This window comes from Molothrus aeneus, unplaced genomic scaffold (genome assembly GCF_037042795.1).
Source record: "Molothrus aeneus isolate 106 unplaced genomic scaffold, BPBGC_Maene_1.0 scaffold_52, whole genome shotgun sequence".
In the NCBI taxonomy this organism is placed as follows: Eukaryota; Metazoa; Chordata; class Aves; order Passeriformes; family Icteridae; genus Molothrus; species Molothrus aeneus.
In genome coordinates, this window is record NW_027099198.1 from 760597 (window position 1) to 783319 (window position 22723).

Consider the following 22723-nt stretch of genomic DNA (forward strand, 5'->3'; position numbering starts at 1 on the left):
GACCCTCAGCCACCTGTGTGCATGAAGCAGAACCTGCCCTGAGTGGCACAAGCTGCCCCTGGCTGGGGAACAGCACACAGCCTTTCTGTGGGGTTTGTGCCAATGTCCTTCTGCTTTGTAATGACTTTATAATACAAGGTACAACACAGACTTGAACAGAGCTATGAGGTGGTGGGCTTTTGTATGGAATTGGGTATTCAGTTTGGGTTTTTTACAGAAACTCTTTTTTCCCATCGTACCTATAAGCGATTTGAATGCTTCTGCTCCTTCCATACTTCAGGTGTACTAATCTGCACCAAATCCTTTCTTTGATTTACAGATTCAGCCAGTGATTCTCTACACAAGCCCAAGGTCCTTTTTAGAGAAAGCCACTTTCAGACCTGTGTGCAATTTACTCTACTCTATCTATCTATCTATCTATCTATCTATCTATCTATCTATCTATCTATCTATCTATCTATCTATCTGTTGCCTTCCTTAGACAGGAGAGAGGAGGAGACAACCAACTGAAAATAGATTTAAAGAGGGGGAAATGTAATTTATGTCACCTGCATGACAATTTAATTGTAATTGAGGTCTATAGGTTTTTGTGTGATAGCAGAGATTTAAAGCTTGATGCAACTCAAAAATGAAGGCAAGGCTTTAATAAGGCAGCATTAAGCTGGGAATTGAACAGAATCAATACTGAGAATTAGCAAGAAAAGATTATAAAAGACATTTCAGTATTCAAGGAAAAAAGAGTTTTTGCATTTTATCATTTACACAGCATACCATAGCTGTGTTTTGCCTTATTTTGGTGTTCAGAAGTGCAGCAGAACCACAAAATCAGGGAACTCAAGCAAACAGGAAAGCTTTTGGCTTTTTTATGGTTAAAATGCATGGGTAGAAAAACAGCTCAATTCCAGAAATCCCATTTGCTGAAATGGAAACCAGGCAATTGAGACTATTGCAAACTGCATCAGAGATTAAAGCAGCCTGCAACAAAGGAACCTTATTCCAAATCCAGCAAATCCTTACCTTGTCTCTAACTGTAAAGGTTTTCACAGTAGATGGACACTGGAATGTTCTATAACTTCTGTTACCCCGCAGGAGCAATGTAACAAGGTCAGTGTTTAACACAAACCCCTCTTTTTCTTCTTCTTTTTCTTTTTGCCCCAATCTCTACAGGGAGGTCCTATCCAGAACCGAAAATCCAAGCGCTGCCTGGAATTGCAGGAGAACAATGAAAATGAATTTGGATTTCAAGTGGTCCTTCACAAGTGCACTGGACAACGCTGGTCCATAACAAATGTCCTGAGAAGCTTGTCATTATAGCAGACTAAATTTTGTACCCATTTCTTTTGCTACTGTGTAGCAAGTACTGCATTGTCGCCTGCTGTACTGTATCCCTCCCGCTCCCCGTCCCCCCAGCTCCTTCTCTCCCCTTTTTGTCTCTGATTTGATTTTGTGAGTGTGTGGAAATAGGGTTTGTGGGCTGGAAATAAGAAGTTTTTATTTCACAATGATGTTTTCACGACATTTATAGAGATGCTGAATGACAGGTGATGGGTAGGCTATCCTAAAATATTTCACAACTGTAAATATTAAGCAAATGGAGAATATTTATATCTCAAACTTTTATTGAATAAAAAAGCCCAAACACTGTTACTGGGTAGGTGTCTCCATGGAAATCAATTTGGAAGCTAAGTGCTGGTTTCATTGCTTCATTAACCCAAGCCTGATCCTGGCATGTTGCTGCAGAGCATCAGAATTCTGCAGACTTTGGATAAAGAGTTCTACCTGCACACCAACAGCTACAGCAAGGGAGGATTTTCTCCATTCTCCCTCCAGAGATCTGTCTAGGCCACGGTAGGTACCGGTGTGCAAATACAGGGGAAAGGTCTGGGGTGTGGAGGTGTTATGTCCCCAAGTATTTTTCCTCTCCAGTACCACTTAATAAAACCCCAGAGAAAGCTCCAGGGCTCAAGTGAGGCAGGGAAGAGAATTTATTAAAAAGAAGGGAAAAAATATCCCAAGAGAAAAGCAGCAGCTACTGGAAGGAAAGTAAAATATAAACCCTGACATTTCACAGTGGGCTGGTCTCCATTTCAGTGGCTGAACCTTCCTTCCAATTCTTCATTGTTCTTACAAGTCTTTTTTTTTTAATGCAGTTGTTCCCTGGGTGCTGCAGACTTGGGCAAAAGTGGCTCCATCCAAGAGAAAAAGGGATGAATTCACTCTGCTTTTCTTCCTGCCTTGAAGGAGGTGTGAATGCAATTCCATATCACTTCATCTCTTCTCAGACTGGTGAGGAGAGGAAATTTGATGAGGTAAACCAGAGCACTGGGATTACTAGAGTTCATTTCCAGCAGCTTTTATTTGTATGTAAATTCCCCCATATTTTGATCAGTTTTTCTTGACAATAACAGTACACCTACCACATCTACCAGCTGATAAGGAGATACTGACAATTAAAGGAAATAGAACATGGCAAGACACCCCAAGCCGCCTTCCTACGGTACTTGCTTAAATATTTATGGACAGCAAATATCTTGTCAGGTATCATCCCTTGTGCCAGGATATCACCTAGGGTGCTTTCCCAAGGTCTCCCACTGTGTGTTCTCTCACCACATTTGCACTTGGGGCAAGCCACCAGCACCAAGGAGGAAAAAGTTGTGCTGGTGATGTGAGGAGAGCCTGCAGAGCATCTCCACATCCTCAGGGAAAAGCTGTTAGGGCTTGGTTGCTATCAGAGACCCTGGGTAATACTTTTGAAGATGGGCTGTTCAGAAGGGATCCAGGTTCCAGGAATTTATTCATTGATATGTTTATATACTTACTTTTACAAAGCTACAGGTTTCAGGAGCACAGATTCCTGACACCATACCCAGTCATTCCCAGCTGGAACTCTGACAGGAGAATTCCTGATTATCCTTGCCTGCCTGATCTTTCCAGGCTGGCCAACATCTGCTGGGAGTGACTGTGCAGGGCATGGTTTAGGATTGTCCTCTTTTGCTGGGGAAGGTTCTTTGGCTTCATCTTTCTGAAGGACCAGAATTTCATCCTCCAACACCATGTGTCTTTTTCTGTGTCTTTTATAAACAGAAGTTAATCAGTCAAAACTAATCACTGAGCCTTTTTGTGTATGGTAATCAAGAGGTAGTTGCAAAAATTATAATTAAGCAAGTAGCTGTCATATGTCATTTTATACTGGGTAGCACTGAATACTTATTTAGCTGGAGATATAAAGGGAAACAGATTTTAGAAGGTCATACTTACATTTTACAATCAATGTAAAAATGTGTCTGTAAGCATCATTTTGCTTGCACAATTTTGCTTGCAGACCTAAATTATGTGTATTTGTGTGTGTATATCTCTACATCATCAAATACGTGTAAATTTATATTTAAAACATCAGCATGCATGTACACAGACAGCTCACTGGCCAACCACAACAGAAGCAGAATTACATTAAAGTGCACTTTCTCCAACTACAGCCTTTTGAGACGTGCAGATAAGAGACCAAAATGTCAGCTTTGGTTCACAAGTACATCACTGCTACACAGATCACCTTCTGCACTGCAGCTATCTTTAATGCTGACAAAAAACGCAGAACACGTGATCCTTTTTCAACATTTTTTCAAGTGAATGTTAGAAGTTTTCCACAATAACTTCTCCAACCAGAATACAAAATATGTGTTCACACAGAGGCTCTGGAGGCAATTAGCAAGGCTTTTATCTAACAGTGCATTTTCTACTGATTTTCTAAATTTTCCCCCTGCTGCACACCTTGCTTTAAAAATACTTAAAAGTGCAAAAGTTGAGTCTCAGGTCTGTCCTTCATGGCTACATTTTAACAGCAAAGCAATGTATTGTTGTTTACTGGCTAACATGAGCTTTGCATTGTCACATGAAATGACAGTTTTACCTGAATTCAGTCTTGTTCTGAACAGTCTGAGGGGATTTTTGTGATAAACCAGCTGAAAACTGTTTAGCACTACAAAAACATACTTTTCATGATAATATATTGTTTCCAGTGAAGTAGTCTCATTTGAGGTGCATATATGATAGGATAGTTTTTCAATTGAAGAATATAATCTTAGGATATGAAAACAACAAATATATATTAGTTCAAAAGGCCAAAGGTGCATGAAATTTTAATTCAAATTTTAAAAGGAAAGAAACTGAGTAGTCTAAATAAACTAGACCACAGTTTAGAAGGTGGTGACTGCTCAGGCCTAAAAGTATGAAGAGTTCAGCCTTTAAACTCTGCTGACATTCTTGATCAGAAGTCTGTGTGGGTGGCAGTTTTGGGGTTTCTTTAACGAACAATAGCAGGCAAACATTTTAATGTAGAGACTCTTTCTTACTCCTAGAGAACCAAAGCTCCTGTAAGCACACACAAAGAATGTTGTGAGCTCCAGCTTGTCATTTGGACTGATAGTCCCTTACTTTCTCTCATTGCTAAAATCACTTGATTTCAGTGTTTTATTTCCCCATCTGCTCTAGAAGTGGCATACCAACAGGTAACCTCAGGAAGATCTGCCCATTTTCTGCAAACACAGATAGTAAATAACCATATTTAAGTGCCCATAAATGCCAGTTATTCTCATACCAGTTAGGAATATTTTGCTGCAGATGACAAGAGCACTCGTTCAAATTCAAAACAAGCCACCAAAGGTTACATTCTTATTTTCAGCATCTGTTAATAAGGGTTTTCTGTGCATCATATTTTTGTGATTTACCATTATTTTATAGTTTTCTGTATTCTCATAGACATTGTTCAGCTGTTAACACAAGAAGTATCACTTGAGTTAAATGCTCTGGAAATGCTCACAATTAAAGAGGAGATTCTAAAAATATGTCCCAAACTTGTGGACAGATCACCTTGAAGAAGCACTGACAACCACAAAAAGCATCCTGTTGCACAAAAAGGACCTTGCCACCAATATTGGATGCTGAGACCTTTCTAAACAGTAGAAAAAGTACAACACAAGCAGTGCAAAGACAAGAATCAAAAGCTGTGCATGGGCAGCACTTTCCAAAACAGGTCTCGTGCTTTAGGCATTTTTGCTGACCATATCTCATCAGATCTGGCAGCCATTCAGAGAGAGCTTCTTTTATTAAGAGATGAAGAAAGATCATCACACTAAAGAAGTGAATTGCCTTGACTTTTAGTGTGCCTCACATGCTTTGCTATTGAACACCTTTTACCTGGGCATGCATTGCAGGAGGGAAAAAAACACCACAAAACCACCAAACCTGTATCAAAGCTAGCTTTACATTTCTGGCAGGCATCACTTTCCTAATCTGCCTCACTTTCCTGTTCTTAGAAATCAGAGTCCAAAGTTCAGTTGAATATCTTGGAAGGCACATTGGGTATGTGTGAGATAGCTAATCCTTTTGCCTGCAGCTGAATGCAATGTGTACCACCTCCATTTTTCTAACCTGTGTGTATTGTGCCTAGGCACTTCAATGTTAGATTTCTGTGTATTTAGCAATGAACAAAGTTAAAGAAAAACCCCTCTCTTACACCCAGTTTTTTTAGCAGAGAGACAGAAGCGTTCAAAGTGTCAGTTCAGGCTTGAACCAGTTCATATTTAAATCATTTTATTGTTCCGTAGCATGACTTCCTCTACTTGGTCTCACAATCACAACTCCTGTCAAGGATGGCAAATTTAAATAATTCTTCTTGAGAGTAAAGCTTTCAGATATTAAACCCTTGACTGAATTTTCCTAGGAGAGATTGAATCACATGGAGATTTCATCATCTGGGAAAGGGCTTGGGGGAAGCGCTGCGCTGCTGTCCAGGGCAGTCGGACTCGTTCTGAGCCTTCTTTGGGGGTCAGGAAAAGGGGGGGGGGGTGAAGACTCGGGGCTCTGATGCCGTTGGGGGCACCCCAAGGTGCCCAGGAGAGGGAGCCCCACTGCGGTGCAGGAGCAGGTGGGGGGCGGGCGAGGGGCGGGGGTCACGCTGGGTGCCGTCCCCCAGAGGGACCCAAAGCTGCCACCAAATGCGCAGGGAAATTGCATTCCAATGTCTTGGGACAGAGGCTCATGGGAAGTTTTCTCAGCTATCCAAGGCACGGAGCCCTGGAGCCAAGTCAGCCTGAGCTGCTCCGTGCTTGCTGTGAGCCTTGAGGGTGAGCGCGCATCATTGCGGGCTTGGGATCGATTGAAATGCGCTAAGGAAACCAGCTCTGGCGAGGGAGGCAGGGAGGGAGGGAAATGCTCTCTTAACATGTGCCAATGCTTCTGTCAAACTCATCAGGGCAGGACAGCGTTCAGACTGAAAGTGTGAGAAGATGTGGAGTGAGACAGAGAATCTGACAGGAGCACCGGACTCACAAGTGCACGCATTTTGCTTTTGGCTTGGATTTAAACTCAGAAGTTGTAAGGAATTTGGGAAGGAGAAGGGACATTCCAGAAGGAAAAGAAGAAAAAGAAGTTGTTGTTGTTACAGCCCTGGCAAAATCTTTGGTTCGAGCTAATAAAGGAAGTTAGTTGAAATAAAAAAAAGAAAAAAACGTGGGTTTTTTCCTTCACTGTTGTATTTGTTGGTGGTAGATGGTGTGTTGTTTTATTTCTTGGTCTTATTAACTCTGTGTAAATAGTTTTTTGAGTGAAGCTACCTTTCTGGATGGGTTGGTTTGTATTTGAGGTAGGATTAATTTCAAGAGGTTTCTTTCCTAGACTTCTGGTAGGTATTCCTGGGATTTTGGTTTTGTTTACTGTATGTATCAACAGAGAGATTTGGTAGGGCCAGCTGGGCTGCTGGAGTTTTGGGTGTTAATTTATTAGATGGCTTTTGTTAAACACAGAATAATTATGTAAGTTAACAGCAAATTACCCAATTTATCTAGGTATGCTACCTAAACACAATGCTTTATATCTTACCATTTTTCTATTCTTCTGGTCCAAGTAGTTGTGTCAAAAAAGAAAGCACTGCTATTTTTCTGAAGAGCTTTCTTCTATAACAAGGCCTTTCCTCCCTTTGAATTTGAGTCAGAGGAGCCAAACAGCTGCAGCTGCTCTGGGGGCTTTTATATTTGGTGGGATTAGCCCCCTCCCTTTTCCCAGGCATCATGGGAATGGGAGGCGGGCACCATCGGGGTATATTAACCCCAGCCTTTGCTGAGGGGCTTCATTCCCTCTCTGGGATGTGCTGGGGTAAGGGCTCTCCTGTCATTTCAGTGAAGAGGCTCTTTCAGCTTATCTCAGCTTGCTTTCAGCAGGTGTTTCTGGGCATCTAAAGCAACAGAGGCTTGGAAGATCCTGTGAAGAAAATGGCATGGAATACAGGGAGTATTTAAGGTGACGATTTTGGATTTTGTGTTTAGGGGTGATAAAGCGCATTTGCAATTACTGGTTTTGTTCTTGTTTTGTGTTTTTATTGTTTTTAGGAGGTGCACAGCTTCCAGAGATCCCAGGTTGTGTCAAGCACAGCACTTCTTTCAGCAGATTCATCATGTCACAGGAGGCATCTGCCCAGTGTCAAAAATGATGTTTGAGATTGAGGCTTCAGGTGAGTTGAGGGTTGTGACTGGGAGAGGGAGGGTGAGCAGGTATCCAGTTAGGAGTTATTGGGGGGCAGGGGGGTTTGCAGGCAGCAGGGTGAGAAAGGGTGTTTATCTGAGGGCCCCCCCACACAAGGCTTTTCAGAAGCATAGCAGAGGCATTCCCATGTCTTCCTCACACGAGGTCATCCACTGCACTCACAGGAATGCCATTTAACTTTGCTTTTCTCTAACCCAGGTGCCACTGATAATAAAGGTCACACCCTTGGAATCAGGATGAAGGTGGAGCCTGAAGGAGCCAGGCACACTCAGGAGAGGGCAAGTAGCTGACTTGCTGGGATTTGGCCCACATAACTCTGAACTCATACGTTGGTTTTGGTTTTCTTTATTGTAGCTGACCGAGAGGCTAACAGGTGATCACGGGGCCCTCCGAGGCAGACTCATTTCAGGTGCAACGTGGATTCACATCGCCGATCATCCAAAAGATAAGTCGGGGGCCACGGCCTGGAGAAGGGAGAGTAGCGGGTTGCGAGTTCTTGGGACAGATTTAAAATTAGCAGAGGGAAAAGCAATCTTTTCCAAGGGGCCTCTTAGGACAGCTAAAGGGAGAGAGTCCACATTTGATGGCAGCGTGCAGGCGGGCAGGGCAGAGCAGTTCCGGTCCACGTCGTGTTGTCCGGTGTACCGTGTTACCTACTGTGTCTTTGGGGTCCCTTTTGCCTTTTCCCCTCGAGGCCCTCACCACAAGCATCATGTGTCGTGTTTAACGTCCCCCCATTTGTCACATTCTGTGTCACGGGTGTCTGCACATGTTTGTGCCGGAGCTGCTCTGCCCTGCCGCAGAGGCTGCTGCAAGAGGACAAGGCTCAGGGACAGGCAGTTTGTGGGGTGTCGCCGGACTCTAGATGATATTCCTAGATAGACAGAAGATGTTTGGAGCTGTGAAGATATCCTGCAGCCCTTTGACTTTTGTCCTCACTTTCTTTCAGACGCAGGAGGATAAAATCCAGGGCAAAATCCATCCACCCATCCCGGGAGAGGAGGTTCCCCCGAGCAGGTCAGTCACCATTTGTCTCTGCAGGGGGAGTGTAAAGTGTGACTCTGTTACAGCTCTGTTCTTTTTCTTTTTAGGAAGTAAAGCTGGACATCAGCAGTCACGGTGAGGTGGGCAAGGTGAGCATTGAGTAGAGTACAGAAGCAGTTGTTATTGCTCAAGTCTCACTTTCCGGTGCAGCTCTAAGCATCTGTTCCTGTTTCTGCGCTTTAGGCAATCCACTCGGAGTACACCGAGCCCCAGTCACCAACCGGCCGACGCACCGGGTGTGCCGCTCTCCCGAGCCCTGGGGAAGTATCGCGGGACTTGGCAATGAAGCCTCTGCCTTTTCTGTTTAAAGGTGTCACCAGGGTAGTCTTCAGCAATGGCCGAGGAGTTGCGGTGAGTCAGGGAAGTAGGGAGGAGGAGTGAGGCTCCGCTCAGTTTCAGCAGCGCCACATCACCTCGTCTCCTCTTAGCCCAGGCGTACCCACGACGATGGCGTCAGCCTCCGAGTGTGGCTGAAGCGTGTGGCCCCAGGAGCCGGGCATTCTTGGGAAAAGAGTGAGTGGCAGAATTGTTGGGTTTTGGCCAATGTGCTGCTGAGGTTATGCATTGATATTTTGTTTACTTTATTGGAGCAGACGAAGAAACAACAGGAAGCTGTTTAACAACAGTGCCAGCAGGACCTTCCCAGCTGTCGAGGCAGCCTTCCTTTGCACCTGACACAGACCGGCATCCCCAGATGCCTGAGAGATAAGTAGAGGGCTACGACCCACAGAGGGGATGAAACCAGGGCGCAGTGCAGGGACCCACCGGGAGGGGTTTCTGAGTCTGCTTTGGAGACGGGGGTGTCCACGAAGCGGCCCCTTAGGCTTGGGGGGGAAATAAAGGCAAAGTCTCACTTTTGATCTCAGTGCTGAGGTGCGCAGGGTAGAGCAGTGCCGGTGTGTATTGTGTCAATTGTCTATTGAGTGTACTGTGTGGTTGGATGTGTCATGTCCTTTACCTTAGGCCTTTGAGGAGCCTAGCAGAAACCCTGGCATCATTGTTAGCATCTGTAGTCTCTGCATTCCTTGGCCTGGTACCCAGGCCATTGACCTTTTGACTCGGGAGCTCCGACAGGCATCAGAATTGCATCTCTCTTTGGAAGCATCCAGTCAGGTGGCTTTTCAGGTCTTGTTCTGAGCTGCACGGACAGCCGTGCTCCTCAATGCTCCATTTCAACGGATTAGGCTTTGTAAGAATGCGAGGTTAGGGAGAGGATTCTGACCGTAGGATTCCTGGGTATCCATCTTTGCAGTTCTTGGAATAAATCCTTCAGCCAGCATCTTCCTCCAGGGTTCTCTGAGCCTCATCAGTTTGCCATCTGTCTCACCTCGGTCATCTCCTTTTGCATTCTCTCAGTCCTTGCAGCCACTTTCCTTGCCAGGAGCTTTCTGTCCCTGTTGTGTCCCCCCTGTCTGTCACGTCCTGTCCCGTGTCACGGGTGTCAGCGCACACAATTGTGCTAGAGCTGCTCTGCCCTGCCGCATAGCCCGGCGCAATAGGGGAAGTCCCTGGGAGCTTGTAATGTGAGGTGTAGTTGGACTCTAGATGGGATTTGTAGATGGACACAAGATGTCTGGAGCTCCTAAGTTATCCTGCAACAGTTTGAGTCTTGTCCTAACTTTTTTTTCAGATTCAGATGGATTAAATGTGTGCCAGAGGGCCCCATCCCAGGTGAGGGGTTTCCCCCGCGCAGGTGAGGCCCCGTTTGTCTCTGCAGCAGAAGTGTAAATGATGCCTCTGTTACAGCACTGTTCTTTGTCTTTCTTTTTAGGAAGCAAATGTGGATGCCAGCAGTCAAGGTGAGCAGTGGAGAGAAGTAGTTGTTATTGCTCAGGTCTCAATTTCTGGTGCAGCTCTAAGCTTCCATTCTCGTTTGTGCGCTTTAGGCAATCCACTCGGAGTATGCCAAGCCCCCGTCACCAGCCGGCCGATGCACCGGGTTTCCTGCAAATGTGAGCCCTGTGGATGCGTTACAGGACTTGGTGATGAAGCCCTGAACTTTTCTATTTAAAGGTGCCATCCAGGTGGCCTCCGGCAAGTGCTGAGGAGTTGTGGTGAGTCAGGGAAGTAGGGAGGAGGAGCGAGGGTCTACTCAGGTTTCAGCCATGCCAAATCACCTCATCTCCTCTTAACCCAGGCACCCCCTGTGGCGACGGCCTCGGTCTCCGAGCGTGCCCGAAGCGTGCGGCCCGAGCAGCTGAGCGTTCTTAGGAGCACGGTGAGTAGCAGGCTTGTGGGGTTTTGGCCGATGTGGTGCCACGATCCGGCATTGATGTTTGGTTTTCTTTAATATAGCTGTCTAAGAGACACCAGCCCGGTGCCAGCAGGACCTTCCCAGCTGACGAGGTTTCCTTTCTTCGCACCTGAGACCAGCATCCCCAGATGTCTGAGAGAGAAGTAGAGGGCCACGACCCCCAGGGGGGATGAAAGCAGGGTGCTGGTTTGGGAATTACTGGGAGGGGGGGGGGTTTGAGTCCGCTTTGGAGGTGAGTAGGTTTGGAGGTGAGGTGTGTCCATGAAGTGGCCCCTTAGGCCCCATAAAAGCAAAATCTCACTTTTGATCCCAGTGCTGAGGTGAGCGGGGCAGAGCAGTCCCGGTGTGTATTGTGTCACTTGTCTTTTGTGTATTCTGTGTTGTTGGATATCTCATGTCTTTTATCATAGCCCTTTGAGGGGCCTGTCAGAAACCTTGGCACCAGTCTTAGCATCTGTACTCTCAGCGTTCCTTGCCCTGGCACCGATGCCATGGAACTTTTAACTTGGTAGCTCAGACAGGTATCAGAATAGCAACTCTTTTTCGAAGCATCCGGTCAGATGGCTTTTCAGGTCTTGTTCTGAGCTGTACGGACAGCTATGCCCTGCCAGGATCCATTATGGCAGATTAGGACTTGAAAGAATGTGAGGACAGGTAGAGGCTTCTGACCGTAGGATTCTCGGGCATCCATCTTTGCAGTTCTTGGAATAAATCATTCAGTTAGCATCTTCTTCCTTCAGTGTTTTCTGAGCCACATCAGCTTGCCATCAGTCTCACCTCTGTCATCTCATTTGGCATGCTCTCGGTGCTCGCAGTAATCCTTTTTGCCAAGAGATTTCTGTCTGTGTTGTGTGTCCATTGTTTGTCGTGTCCTGTGTGTCCTGTGTCACGGGTGTCCGCACATATTTGTGCCGGAGCTGCTCTGCCCTGCCGCATAGCCTGGTGTAATAGGACAAGCCCTGGGGGGTTGAAATTTTTCATGTGGGGTGTACTTGGACTCTAGATGCTGTTCCTAGATTGATATAAGGTGTTTGCAGCTTTTGAGTCATCCTGCAGGTGTTTGACATATGTTCTAACTCTCTTGCAGGTGCAGATGCATTGCATCCACGGCAGAGCACCCCATCCTGGGTGAGGGGGTTCCCCTGAGCAGGTCCGTCACCATTTGTCTGTGCGGGGGGAGTGTCAAGTGTGGCCCTGTTACAGCACTGTTCTTTGTCTTTATTTTTAGGAAGTATAGCTGGATCTCAGCAGTCAAGTTCAAGAGGGTAAGGTGAGCAGTGAGGAGCAGTAGCCTTGCTTGTTGCTGAGGTCTCAATTCCTGGGGCAAGTCTAAGTCTCCATTCTCGTGTTTGTTCCTTAGGCCATCTGCTCGGAGCATGCCAAGCTCCCATCCCCAACGGGCCGACGGACCGGGTTTGCCGCTCTCGCGAGCCCTGCGTTCCGGGCAGCCATCAGGAACTGCCGTGGAGTTGCGGTGAGTCAGGGAAGTAGGGAGGAGGAGCGAGGGTCCGCTCAGTTTTCAGCAATGCCACGTCCCCTCCTGTCCTCTTAACCCAGGCATCCACTGTGACGACGGCCTCGGTCTCTGAGCGTGCCCGAAGCGTGCGGCCCAAGCAGCTGAGCGTTCTTAGGAGCACGGTGAGTAGCAGGCTTGTGGGGTTTTGGCCGATGTGGTGCCACGATCTGGCATTGATGTTTGGTTTCCTTTGATATAGCTGTCTAAGAGACACCAGCCCGGTGCCAGCAGGACCTTCCCGGCTGGCGAGGCGGCCTTCCTTCGCACCTGACATGGACTGGCATCTCCATATGTCCAAGAGATAAGTTGAGGGCTACGACCCACAGAGGGGATGAAAGTGGGGTCCTGGGTCGGGGCTCCTGAGGGGGGGGGGGTTGAGTTGTCTCTGGAGATGAGGGTAGGCAAGATGTGGCCCCTTAGGCCACGTAAAAGGAAAGTCTCACTTTTGATCACAGTGCTGAGGTGCGCAGGGCAGAGCAGTCCCGGTGTGTATCGTGTCCCTTGTCTTTTGTGCATTATGTGATATTTGGGTATCTCATGTCTTTTCTCTTAGCCCTGTGAAGGGCCTGTCAGAAACCTTGGCGCCATTCTTAGAATCTGTGATCTCAGTGTTCCTCAGCCTGGTACCCAGGCCATTGACCTTTTGACTCGGGAGCTCCGACAGGCATCAGAATTGCATCTCTCTTTGGAAGCATCCAGTCAGGTGGCTTTTCAGGTCTTGTTCTGAGCTGCACGGACAGCCGTGCTCCTCAATGCTCCATTTCAACGGATTAGGCTTTGTAAGAATGCGAGGTTAGGGAGAGGATTCTGACCGTAGGATTCCTGGGTATCCATCTTTGCAGTTCTTGGAATAAATCCTTCAGCCAGCATCTTCCTCCAGGGTTCTCTGAGCCTCATCAGTTTGCCATCTGTCTCACCTCGGTCATCTCCTTTTGCATTCTCTCAGTCCTTGCAGCCACTTTCCTTGCCAGGAGCTTTCTGTCCCTGTTGTGTCCCCCCTGTCTGTCACGTCCTGTCCCGTGTCACGGGTGTCAGCGCACACAATTGTGCTAGAGCTGCTCTGCCCTGCCGCATAGCCCGGCGCAATAGGGGAAGTCCCTGGGAGCTTGTAATGTGAGGTGTAGTTGGACTCTAGATGGGATTTGTAGATGGACACAAGATGTCTGGAGCTCCTAAGTTATCCTGCAACAGTTTGAGTCTTGTCCTAACTTTTTTTTCAGATTCAGATGGATTAAATGTGTGCCAGAGGGCCCCATCCCAGGTGAGGGGTTTCCCCCGCGCAGGTGAGGCCCCGTTTGTCTCTGCAGCAGAAGTGTAAATGATGCCTCTGTTACAGCACTGTTCTTTGTCTTTCTTTTTAGGAAGCAAATGTGGATGCCAGCAGTCAAGGTGAGCAGTGGAGAGAAGTAGTTGTTATTGCTCAGGTCTCAATTTCTGGTGCAGCTCTAAGCTTCCATTCTCGTTTGTGCGCTTTAGGCAATCCACTCGGAGTATGCCAAGCCCCCGTCACCAGCCGGCCGATGCACCGGGTTTCCTGCAAATGTGAGCCCTGTGGATGCGTTACAGGACTTGGTGATGAAGCCCTGAACTTTTCTATTTAAAGGTGCCATCCAGGTGGCCTCCGGCAAGTGCTGAGGAGTTGTGGTGAGTCAGGGAAGTAGGGAGGAGGAGCGAGGGTCTACTCAGGTTTCAGCCATGCCAAATCACCTCATCTCCTCTTAACCCAGGCACCCCCTGTGGCGACGGCCTCGGTCTCCGAGCGTGCCCGAAGCGTGCGGCCCGAGCAGCTGAGCGTTCTTAGGAGCACGGTGAGTAGCAGGCTTGTGGGGTTTTGGCCGATGTGGTGCCACGATCCGGCATTGATGTTTGGTTTTCTTTAATATAGCTGTCTAAGAGACACCAGCCCGGTGCCAGCAGGACCTTCCCAGCTGACGAGGTTTCCTTTCTTCGCACCTGAGACCAGCATCCCCAGATGTCTGAGAGAGAAGTAGAGGGCCACGACCCCCAGGGGGGATGAAAGCAGGGTGCTGGTTTGGGAATTACTGGGAGGGGGGGGGGTTTGAGTCCGCTTTGGAGGTGAGTAGGTTTGGAGGTGAGGTGTGTCCATGAAGTGGCCCCTTAGGCCCCATAAAAGCAAAATCTCACTTTTGATCCCAGTGCTGAGGTGAGCGGGGCAGAGCAGTCCCGGTGTGTATTGTGTCACTTGTCTTTTGTGTATTCTGTGTTGTTGGATATCTCATGTCTTTTATCATAGCCCTTTGAGGGGCCTGTCAGAAACCTTGGCACCAGTCTTAGCATCTGTACTCTCAGCGTTCCTTGCCCTGGCACCGATGCCATGGAACTTTTAACTTGGTAGCTCAGACAGGTATCAGAATAGCAACTCTTTTTCGAAGCATCCGGTCAGATGGCTTTTCAGGTCTTGTTCTGAGCTGTACGGACAGCTATGCCCTGCCAGGATCCATTATGGCAGATTAGGACTTGAAAGAATGTGAGGACAGGTAGAGGCTTCTGACCGTAGGATTCTCGGGCATCCATCTTTGCAGTTCTTGGAATAAATCATTCAGTTAGCATCTTCTTCCTTCAGTGTTTTCTGAGCCACATCAGCTTGCCATCAGTCTCACCTCTGTCATCTCATTTGGCATGCTCTCGGTGCTCGCAGTAATCCTTTTTGCCAAGAGATTTCTGTCTGTGTTGTGTGTCCATTGTTTGTCGTGTCCTGTGTGTCCTGTGTCACGGGTGTCCGCACATATTTGTGCCGGAGCTGCTCTGCCCTGCCGCATAGCCTGGTGTAATAGGACAAGCCCTGGGGGGTTGAAATTTTTCATGTGGGGTGTACTTGGACTCTAGATGCTGTTCCTAGATTGATATAAGGTGTTTGCAGCTTTTGAGTCATCCTGCAGGTGTTTGACATATGTTCTAACTCTCTTGCAGGTGCAGATGCATTGCATCCACGGCAGAGCACCCCATCCTGGGTGAGGGGGTTCCCCTGAGCAGGTCCGTCACCATTTGTCTGTGCGGGGGGAGTGTCAAGTGTGGCCCTGTTACAGCACTGTTCTTTGTCTTTATTTTTAGGAAGTATAGCTGGATCTCAGCAGTCAAGTTCAAGAGGGTAAGGTGAGCAGTGAGGAGCAGTAGCCTTGCTTGTTGCTGAGGTCTCAATTCCTGGGGCAAGTCTAAGTCTCCATTCTCGTGTTTGTTCCTTAGGCCATCTGCTCGGAGCATGCCAAGCTCCCATCCCCAACGGGCCGACGGACCGGGTTTGCCGCTCTCGCGAGCCCTGCGTTCCGGGCAGCCATCAGGAACTGCCGTGGAGTTGCGGTGAGTCAGGGAAGTAGGGAGGAGGAGCGAGGGTCCGCTCAGTTTTCAGCAATGCCACGTCCCCTCCTGTCCTCTTAACCCAGGCATCCACTGTGACGACGGCCTCGGTCTCTGAGCGTGCCCGAAGCGTGCGGCCCAAGCAGCTGAGCGTTCTTAGGAGCACGGTGAGTAGCAGGCTTGTGGGGTTTTGGCCGATGTGGTGCCACGATCTGGCATTGATGTTTGGTTTCCTTTGATATAGCTGTCTAAGAGACACCAGCCCGGTGCCAGCAGGACCTTCCCGGCTGGCGAGGCGGCCTTCCTTCGCACCTGACATGGACTGGCATCTCCATATGTCCAAGAGATAAGTTGAGGGCTACGACCCACAGAGGGGATGAAAGTGGGGTCCTGGGTCGGGGCTCCTGAGGGGGGGGGGGTTGAGTTGTCTCTGGAGATGAGGGTAGGCAAGATGTGGCCCCTTAGGCCACGTAAAAGGAAAGTCTCACTTTTGATCACAGTGCTGAGGTGCGCAGGGCAGAGCAGTCCCGGTGTGTATCGTGTCCCTTGTCTTTTGTGCATTATGTGATATTTGGGTATCTCATGTCTTTTCTCTTAGCCCTGTGAAGGGCCTGTCAGAAACCTTGGCGCCATTCTTAGAATCTGTGATCTCAGTGTTCCTCAGCCTGGTACCCAGGCCATTGACCTTTTGACTCGGGAGCTCCGACAGGCATCAGAATTGCATCTCTCTTTGGAAGCATCCAGTCAGGTGGCTTTTCAGGTCTTGTTCTGAGCTGCACGGACAGCCGTGCTCCTCAATGCTCCATTTCAACGGATTAGGCTTTGTAAGAATGCGAGGTTAGGGAGAGGATTCTGACCGTAGGATTCCTGGGTATCCATCTTTGCAGTTCTTGGAATAAATCCTTCAGCCAGCATCTTCCTCCAGGGTTCTCTGAGCCTCATCAGTTTGCCATCTGTCTCACCTCGGTCATCTCCTTTTGCATTCTCTCAGTCCTTGCAGCCACTTTCCTTGCCAGGAGCTTTCTGTCCCTGTTGTGTCCCCCCTGTCTGTCACGTCCTGTCCCGTGTCACGGGTGTCAGCGCACACAATTGTGCTGGAGCTGCTCTGCCCTGCCGCATAGCCCGGCGCAATAGGGGAAGTCCCTGGGAGTTTGTAATGTGAGGTGTAGTTGGACTCTAGATGGGATTTGTAGATGGACACAAGATGTCTGGAGCTCCTAAGTTATCCTGCAACAGTTTGAGTCTTGTCCTAACTTTTTTTTCAGCTCCAGATGGATTAAATGTGTGCCAGAGGGCCCCATCCCGGGTGAGGGGTTTCCCCCGCGCAGGTGAGGCCCCGTTTGTCTCTGCAGCAGAAGTGTAAATGATGCCTCTGTTACAGCACTGTTCTTTGTCTTTCTTTTTAGGAAGCAAATGTGGATGCCAGCAGTCAAGGTGAGCAGTGGAGAGAAGTAGTTGTTATTGCTCAGGTCTCAATTTCTGGTGCAGCTCTAAGCTTCCATTCTCGTTTGTGCGCTTTAGGCAATCCACTTGGAGTATGCCAAGCCCCCGTCACCAGCTGGCCGATGCACCGGGTTTCCTGCAAATGTGAGCCCTGTGGATGCATTACAGGACTTGGTGATGAAGCCCTGAACTTTTCTATTTAAAGGTGCCATCCAGGTGGCCTCCGGCAAGTGCTGAGGAGTTGTGGTGAGTCAGGGAAGTAGGGGGGAGGAGCGAGGGTCCACTCAGGTTTCAGCCATGCCAAATCACCTCATCTCCTCTTAACCCAGGCATCCCCTGTGGCGACGGCCTCGGTCTCCGAGCGTGCCCGAAGCGTGCGGCCCGAGCAGCTGAGCGTTCTTAGGAGCACGGTGAGTAGCAGGCTTGTGGGGTTTTGGCCGATGTGGTGCCACGATCCGGCATTGATGTTTGGTTTTCTTTAATATAGCTGTCTAAGAGACACCAGCCCGGTGCCAGCAGGACCTTCCCAGCTGACGAGGTTTCCTTTCTTCGCACCTGAGACCAGCATCCCCAGATGTCTGAGAGAGAAGTAGAGGGCCACGACCCCCAGGGGGGATGAAAGCAGAGTGCTGGTTTGGGAATTACTGGGAGGGGGGGGGTTTGAGTCCGCTTTGGAGGTGAGTAGGTTTGGAGGTGAGGAGTGTCCATGAAGTGGCCCCTTAGGCCCCATAAAAGCAAAATCTCACTTTTGATCCCAGTGCTGAGGTGAGCGGGGCAGAGCAGTCCCGGTGTGTATTGTGTCACTTGTCTTTTGTGTATTCTGTGTTGTTGGATATCTCATGTCTTTTATCATAGCCCTTTGAGGGGCCTGTCAGAAACCTTGGCACCAGTCTTAGCATCTGTACTCTCAGCGTTCCTTGCCCTGGCACCGATGCCATGGAACTTTTAACTTGGTAGCTCAGACAGGTATCAGAATAGCAACTCTTTTTCGAAGCATCCGGTCAGATGGCTTTTCAGGTCTTGTTCTGAGCTGTACGGACAGCTATGCCCTGCCAGGATCCATTATGGCAGATTAGGACTTGAAAGAATGTGAGGACAGGTAGAGGCTTCTGACCGTAGGATTCTCGGGCATCCATCTTTGCAGTTCTTGGAATAAATCATTCAGTTAGCATCTTCTTCCTTCAGTGTTTTCTGAGCCACATCAGCTTGCCATCAGTCTCACCTCTGTCATCTCATTTGGCATGCTCTCGGTGCTCGCAGTAATCCTTTTTGCCAAGAGATTTCTGTCTGTGTTGTGTGTCCATTGTTTGTCGTGTCCTGTGTGTCCTGTGTCACGGGTGTCCGCACATATTTGTGCCGGAGCTGCTCTGCCCTGCCGCATAGCCTGGTGTAATAGGACAAGCCCTGGGGGGTTGAAATTTTTCATGTGGGGTGTACTTGGACTCTAGATGCTGTTCCTAGATTGATATAAGGTGTTTGCAGCTTTTGAGTCATCCTGCAGGTGTTTGACATATGTTCTAACTCTCTTGCAGGTGCAGATGCATTGCATCCACGGCAGAGCACCCCATCCTGGGTGAGGGGGTTCCCCTGAGCAGGTCCGTCACCATTTGTCTGTGCGGGGGGAGTGTCAAGTGTGGCCCTGTTACAGCACTGTTCTTTGTCTTTATTTTTAGGAAGTATAGCTGGATCTCAGCAGTCAAGTTCAAGAGGGTAAGGTGAGCAGTGAGGAGCAGTAGCCTTGCTTGTTGCTGAGGTCTCAATTCCTGGGGCAAGTCTAAGTCTCCATTCTCGTGTTTGTTCCTTAGGCCATCTGCTCGGAGCATGCCAAGCTCCCATCCCCAACGGGCCGACGGACCGGGTTTGCCGCTCTCGCGAGCCCTGCGTTCCGGGCAGCCATCAGGAACTGCCGTGGAGTTGCGGTGAGTCAGGGAAGTAGGGAGGAGGAGCGAGGGTCCACTCAGTTTTCAGCAATGCCACGTCCCCTCCTGTCCTCTTAACCCAGGCGTACCCCACGACGACGGCGTCGGCCTCCGAGCGCGGCCGGAGCGTGCGGCCCGAGGAGCCGGGCCTTCTTACGAGAAGGGTGAGTAGCAGGCTTGTGGGGTTTTGGCCGATGTGGTGCCACGATCTGGCATTGATGTTTGGTTTCCTTTGATATAGCTGTCTAAGAGACACCAGCCCGGTGCCAGCAGGACCTTCCCGGCTGGCGAGGCGGCCTTCCTTCGCACCTGACATGGACTGGCATCTCCATATGTCCAAGAGATAAGTTGAGGGCTACGACCCACAGAGGGGATGAAAGTGGGGTCCTGGGTCGGGGCTCCTGAGGGGGGGGGGTTGAGTTGTCTCTGGAGATGAGGGTAGGCAAGATGTGGCCCCTTAGGCCACGTAAAAGGAAAGTCTCACTTTTGATCACAGTGCTGAGGTGCGCAGGGCAGAGCAGTCCCGGTGTGTATCGTGTCCCTTGTCTTTTGTGTATTATGTGATATTTGGGTATCTCATGTCTTTTCTCTTAGCCCTGTGAAGGGCCTGTCAGAAACCTTGGCGCCATTCTTAGAATCTGTGATCTCAGTGTTCCTCAGCCTGGTACCCAGGCCATTGACCTTTTGACTCGGGAGCTCCGACAGGCATCAGAATTGCATCTCTCTTTGGAAGCATCCAGTCAGGTGGCTTTTCAGGTCTTGTTCTGAGCTGCACGGACAGCCGTGCTCCTCAATGCTCCATTTCAACGGATTAGGCTTTGTAAGAATGCGAGGTTAGGGAGAGGATTCTGACCGTAGGATTCCTGGGTATCCATCTTTGCAGTTCTTGGAATAAATCCTTCAGCCAGCATCTTCCTCCAGGGTTCTCTGAGCCTCATCAGTTTGCCATCTGTCTCACCTCGGTCATCTCCTTTTGCATTCTCTCAGTCCTTGCAGCCACTTTCCTTGCCAGGAGCTTTCTGTCCCTGTTGTGTCCCCCCTGTCTGTCACGTCCTGTCCCGTGTCACGGGTGTCAGCACACACATTTGTGCCGGAGCTGCTCTGCCCTGCCGCATAGCCCGGTGCAGTAGGAGAAGTCCCTGGGAGTTTGTAATGTGGGGTGTAGTTGGACTCTAGATGGGATTTGTAGATGGACACAAGATGTCTGGAGCTCCTAAGTTATCCTGCAACAGTTTGAGTCTTGTCCTAACTTTTTTTTCAGATTCAGATGGATTAAATGTGTGCCAGAGGGCCCCATCCCGGGTGAGGGGTTTCCCCCGCGCAGGTGAGGCCCCGTTTGTCTCTGCAGCAGAAGTGTAAATGATGCCTCTGTTACAGCACTGTTCTTTGTCTTTCTTTTTAGGAAGCAAATGTGGATGCCAGCAGTCAAGGTGAGCAGTGGAGAGAAGTAGTTGTTATTGCTCAGGTCTCAATTTCTGGTGCAGCTCTAAGCTTCCATTCTCGTTTGTGCGCTTTAGGCAATCCACTCGGAGTATGCCAAGCCCCCGTCATCAGCCGGCTGATGCACCGGGTTTCCTCTCGGTGCTCGCTGTCATTTTCCTTACCCAGAGATTTCTGTTCCTGTTGTGTCCCCGTTGTTTGTCCTGTCCTGTGTCATGGGTATCTGCGCACACATTTGTGCTGGAGCTGCTCTGCCCTGCTGCATAGCCTGGTGCAATAGGCGAAGTCCCGGGGACTCGATGTTTGTAATGTGGGGTGTAGTGGGACTCTAGGTGGGATTTGTAGATGGGCACAAGATGTCTGGTGCTCTTAAGTTATCCTGCAGCTCTTTGATTTTTGTCCTTTCTTTCAGGTGCAGAAGGATAAAATCCAGGGCAGAGCCCCCCATCTCGGGTGAGGGGATTCCCCCGAGCAGGTCAGTCACTGTTTGTCTCTGTAGAGGGAGCATAAATGATGGCTGTTACAGCAGTCTTCTTTGTCTCACTTTTTAGGAAGTCAAAGCAGAGAGCAGCAGTCAAGGCCGAGTGAGCGAGGTGAGCATTGAGTAGTGTACAGAAGCAGTTGTTTTTGCTGATGTCTCAGTTTCTGGTGCAGCTCTAAGCATCTCCACTTTTTTTTTTTATTTTAGGTGGTCCGCTTGCCATCTCTCCTGGCCGAGCATGCCCATTCCAGGTGTGTGCAGCTTCAGGTATCGGTGTGGCATCCTTGTCAGATTTGGGAGGTTGTGTTTTCAGTGTCTCAGCATGCTTTTCTGCTTTGTTTCTTTGCAGGTGCTGTCACTGCCCTAGGCATGCCAAGGAACGGAGGAGGGCAGGTGAGTCGGGGTTTAGGCAGGCTGACTCCTAGGTGAGCGTTACACAGCAGCATGCTAAGGGTGTACCTTTTCTTTTTGCAGGTATCTTCTGGGCATCCTCTTGAAGCTGTGGCTGTTTTTAAGGGGGGCCCGGCTGAAGGGATTTAGAGAGTCCAGCCATCTTCAGTTACACCGGCACTCCCCTGGCACGAAGCCAGTGGCATGTGCCGACCGTGGGTGGGGTGAGAGGAAACAGTCACCGATATTGAAGCAACCACGCCGCAGGAGTGAAGAAAAGAGACGGCCCTCCTCTGCTGGGTGAATTAACTTGGTTTAATCCAGGGTAGGGGAAGTACAGGGTGGCCACCCAAAGGTGGCGAGCGGAGGAGGAGCCCCGGGCCCCTCCGGGGACCGGGTTTTACAGGGAAGGGGTGGGTACACAAGAAACCAATCACAGAACGAAAATTTGCATACATTGAAGACTGATGGGTGGTGTGGATCAATGGGGATAGGTCAGGGGAGGAGCCCAGGCCTACCAGCCAATCACTCGACACCCTAGCTGGAAGATTCTGGAACTTGGGGCGGGGTGCCGGTGATTGGCAGAAGGCCTGGGGAGGGGATACAAGGACAAATAAGGGATAATGAGGGAAAATGAGGAGGGGAAAACCGTGATTGACATAACTGGGGGTTTGAGCCAGACCAACTTGCCAAGCTAGGAGAGGGGGGAACGGAACAAACCAAACACAAACCACAACATCTCCCCCTTTTTTGTTTTAAAAAGAAAAGGAAGGGAGAAAACAAACAGTCCCTTATAATCAGGCGGCAGTTGTCTCTTGTGCTGTTTTAAAGTCCAGGCTTCCACCGCTCATGCTTTCAGAGTCTGAAGTCGAGGCAGGGTCCTCCTCGACATCTGAAAGCTCCAGATGGTTTATGTTGGCCGCTGAGGCATTCAGCAGAAGTCTCTTAACCAATCCCCACATTAGGGAGCAGGCGATGACAATTACGAATATAACTAAAACAAAATATAAAACGGACCGAACTATGGCATCGGATCCATGCAGGCGGGAGATCAACTAAAAAGAAACAGAAATATAAATTAAGAAGGTCTGGCTTGAGAGGGGGGGGGTCAGGACCGTGGTCAATGGTGGCTCGCCCACCAGTTCCTCCGTTTCCGCCGCCAACACGCCTCTGCTACCTGTGGGACCGGTTCTGGTCTTGCACCCCGCTTAGGGCGGAAGGGCTTGACCCACTTTGATGGAATCCATCTCGGACCTGAGGGAGTGGACACGCAAGCGTATCCCCTACCCCAGGTCACGAGATCAAATGGCCCTTCCGTTTTCCAGGTCTCCGGATCCTTAATGAGGACCGGGGGCCTGGCCCTAGGTCGCAGCTCCTCGTGCTTC

At 49.3% G+C, this 22723-nt stretch overlaps 1 protein-coding gene and 1 long non-coding RNA gene across 2 annotated transcripts in view; both read left to right on the forward strand.

Annotated features, from left to right (window-relative positions):
- The window catches only part of LOC136571025 (polypeptide N-acetylgalactosaminyltransferase 18-like), a 49972-nt gene extending 48325 nt beyond the window's left edge, over window positions 1-1647 (forward strand). Inside the window, exon 9 of the mRNA XM_066571433.1 lies at window positions 1168-1647. Coding sequence (XP_066427530.1) covers window positions 1168-1314 — 147 coding nt within the window. The 3' untranslated portion in view covers window positions 1315-1647. The remainder of the gene's footprint in view (window positions 1-1167) is intronic.
- A 19188-nt stretch (window positions 1648-20835) lies between these two features.
- LOC136571028 (uncharacterized) lies at window positions 20836-21333 on the forward strand. Its single transcript, XR_010785600.1, has 4 exons — window positions 20836-20942; window positions 21019-21060; window positions 21156-21199; window positions 21298-21333. It is a non-coding gene; the product is annotated as an uncharacterized lncRNA (long non-coding RNA).
- The last annotated feature ends 1390 nt before the right edge of the window (window positions 21334-22723 follow it).